Source organism: Lagopus leucura, unplaced genomic scaffold (assembly GCF_019238085.1).
Source record: "Lagopus leucura isolate 7727_CA_CO unplaced genomic scaffold, USGS_WTPT01 34273-0_obj-0_obj, whole genome shotgun sequence".
NCBI lineage: Eukaryota > Metazoa > Chordata > Aves > Galliformes > Phasianidae > Lagopus > Lagopus leucura.
Genome location: NW_024965312.1, coordinates 1 through 3,274, shown reverse-complemented (window position 1 = coordinate 3,274; position 3,274 = coordinate 1). Strand labels below are relative to the sequence as shown.

General features: G+C 52.3%; 1 protein-coding gene across 1 annotated transcript; it reads left to right on the top strand.

Annotated features, from left to right (window-relative positions):
* Nucleotides 1–896: 896 nt before the first annotated feature.
* Nucleotides 897–3,247, top strand: LOC122192054 (dysferlin-like; the record flags this gene model as incomplete). The annotated part of the gene is made up of 4 exons (XM_042892494.1): nt 897–1,078; nt 1,170–1,268; nt 1,923–2,051; nt 2,650–3,247. Coding segments are annotated over 4 exons (743 nt in total), but the record flags the coding sequence as incomplete, so codon positions are not given.
* Nucleotides 3,248–3,274: the final 27 nt, after the last annotated feature.

Sequence of the window (3,274 nt, the reverse complement as noted above, 5' to 3'; positions counted from 1 at the left end):
GTGCCCCCGATAGCTACGTGCTCAGCCATGTCTGTGTCCCCCGGGTAAAGCCCTTCACTAAGATCCACCACAACTCAACCCCCTCTGGGTTATCTGGATCCAGGATGCCGTATCTTCAAAGAGGTCTGCAGTGTGTTGGTGAGGTTCTGAGTGTAAAGGAATTTGTTTTGGAATCCAAATGTCTTTGTTTTGGAGATGGCCCATGGATTGTCAGTACAGGGATACCCTGCTGCTGAGGGCTCTCCCGATACCCTGGGTGCATGGGGAGATGCTGGGTCACTGATGGGATCCCACTCAGCTTCTTCTGGCTGAAACAGCCCTGCCCCTCTTCCATCCCATCCCACGTCCAAGAGAAAACCCCAGGGACGCTGTTGGCTGTCACCCAATGGCTGAACCAAATCCCCAGCCATTCGCTGTCAGGGCGCAGCCATCAGCTCCTCTTTTCCATTTGGATGGATGAACATCCTTCACCGTTACCGTTCCCGCTGCTCTTTTTCCCCTCCATCAGTAGAAATCAGCAGAATTATCTAACCTGGCTGTGTCTCAGGGTGCAGAAGATACCCTGGATCAGCCCGAGTGCTTTCTTTGTAACTCAGCACCTGTGGAATGTCGCAGTAAAGCCGCGGTGGTCGGAGCGTGGCTTTTCTGAACAATAAAACAGGGGAAGCGATGAAAGGCAGCATTTTAAAAAATAAAAATAACGAAGAAAAAAAAAAAGGGGGGGAGGCACGGAGGCCTCGCAGCTCATTTATGTAATATTTCTATTAAAAACAATGTCTATTCAAGACAGCAGTTTAGAGTCTGCACCGCTGGCTTAAAATATAAACCCAATAAAGCTCCGTTACGGTTCCTCCATGAGGTCAGTGCGATGGAATTCTGCGGACTGCTAAAATAAGACATCATTATTTCTCAGGAATGTTTCAGGAATCGCAGTCAGAGCCCCTTCATCTTCGCCTGCACCCGCTTTCAGAAGCGCTGCTCTCGTAAAACCGTTTTCTTCTTGGAACAGCATCCCCCAGAGCTGGAATGCTGTTTGAACAGCAGATGGGGCAAACGCTCCTCTGGGGGGATCTCAGAGGTCTCCATCCCTCTGTGTTCTGTGACTCTGAGCCCCATGGGGGGGGGTAAGCTCAGCTGGGATGTGTCACTGCGCTGTTCTCTGCCACCAGGAGGAAGAATTCATTGACTGGTGGAGCAAATTCTACGCTTCCACAGGGGAGAGGGAGAAGTGTGGCTCCTACCTGGAGAAGGGCTTTGACACCCTGCAGGTAAGTGGCCCGCCTTGGGTCCGCCTCGCTGCACCCCAGCTGTGATGTTCTTCTGCTTGGTTTTGTTTCTGAGTGTCGAGCCTTTCTTTCTTCCAAGGTGAAAAAAAAACCCCCAAAACCCAAACATTTGATGATTTTCCCCAGGTGATTTTGTTGTTAAAAACAACCATTTATTCTGTTTTGAAAAGCTGGCTTTCTTTGCAAGGTGTGTTCCGGTAGCACTTCCACTTTCGCAGCCTTTGAGATCTTGCTGATTCACTACGTGGTGGAGGAGAGGGGGGAATGCTGCCCTTAGGGGAGAACAAGGAGAAGTGGAGATTGCTGAGGGGTGGATTTAGGTGACCCACTGCAAGGAGTGCCAACAATAACACAAAATCCAAGTAGGACCAAAGCAGGGTAAACCTTGCCTGGTCCTACGGGAAACGCTCCCAGCAAGGAGCAGCCTGGATGATGGAAGACCCTTTGGGCCACCTTGGCACAGCCTGGAGCTCCTGCGCTGCACTTTTTGTTTTTGTAGGGTTGCCAAAGTTCTGATCTTCAGCTGGGGATGGCGGGGATGTCTCTGTCCCTTTGGGTGGTGTTGCCTTCAGGCTTGGGTCAACTCTTGTCCTGGATCTGTTGGGGTGCAGCTGCCCTTTGCTTCTCCTTCCTCAGGTCTATGAGACAGAGCTGGAACGCATGGAGGCCTTCGAGCAGCTCTCTGACTTCTGCCACACCTTCAGGCTGTACCGTGGCCGGGTGCAGGATGCCAACGACGATCCCTCAGTCGTGGGCGAGTTCAAGGTGGGCAGAGAGGAGCCTGGTTGGGGTTCTGTAGGGCAAGTGTAGGGTCCTGCACCTGTTGGATACGAACAACCGCAGCAACTGTGCAGGTTGGGGGCTGAACTGCTGGAGAGGAGGTCTGTGGAGGAGGACCTGGCAGTCCTGGGGGCCAGTTGTTGACCAGTGGTCAACCATAGGATGAACCACCAGAGTGCCCTAATGGCCGAGAAGGTGACGCAGATGTTGTCCTGGTTGGCCACTGGTTGACCAACAGTTGGCCAACAGTTGATCACAGGGTGACCGTGAGCCAGCGGGGTGTCCTGGTGGCCAAGAACGTGACACAGCCTAATGGTTGACCAGTGGTTGACCATCGGTTGACCAATACTTGACCATAAGCCAGCAGGGTGCCCCGGTGGCCAAAAAGGAGACACAAATAGTCACCTGGTTGACCAGTGGTTGACCAGTAGTTGATGATGAGCCAGCATGGTGCCAAGAAGGTCAGTGGGACCCCGGGTGCATTGCAGAGCGCGGCCATCAAGGCAGGGAGGTGCTGTCCCAGCCATCTCTGTGAGCTGTGAGCCCCATCCTCATTGTGACCGAGCACATCTGTCCTCCTCAGGGTTCCTTCAAAATCTACCCTCTGCCCGACGACCCCCGCGTGCCGCTGCCACCTCGACAGTTCCACCAACTGCCAGCCAGGGGGCCCCAGGAATGTCTGGTCAGGGTCTACATCATCCGTGCCTTTGGTCTGCAGCCCAAGGATGCCAACGGGAAGGTAAGCTGCTGGGGGGCTGCTGGGGGGCTGCTGGGAAGCCCCGGCTCTGAGTGCATCACCATGAGAGGTGACAAAGTTTGGAGATCGGGTGACAGCGTAAGGAATGGTCCCCTTCGTTCTTCCTTTAGCTGCAACATCTGGGAATCCCAGCAGCTGACTCTCCCCCCCCCATCTTAAGGACTGGTTAAAATTGCCTGAGAAGATTTGTTTTATTTTATTTTATTTTATTTCATTTTTCCTCGGCGCCAAAGGAAGGAAAAACGATGGCTTTCACGTCACTGCTTTCTTGGCTGAGCTTTGCCAGTCCAGTGCAAAAAGAAAATTGCGTTGGTTCAAAAAGAAAATGCTCTTTGTTTCAGTTTGAAACAAACAAACAAAAAATACCCTCAGAACTCAGAGAAAAATCCTTCTTAACCCTCTTTGCTCCACTGGAAAATAGGGATAAAGTCTTAGCTTTCACATTTGGGTC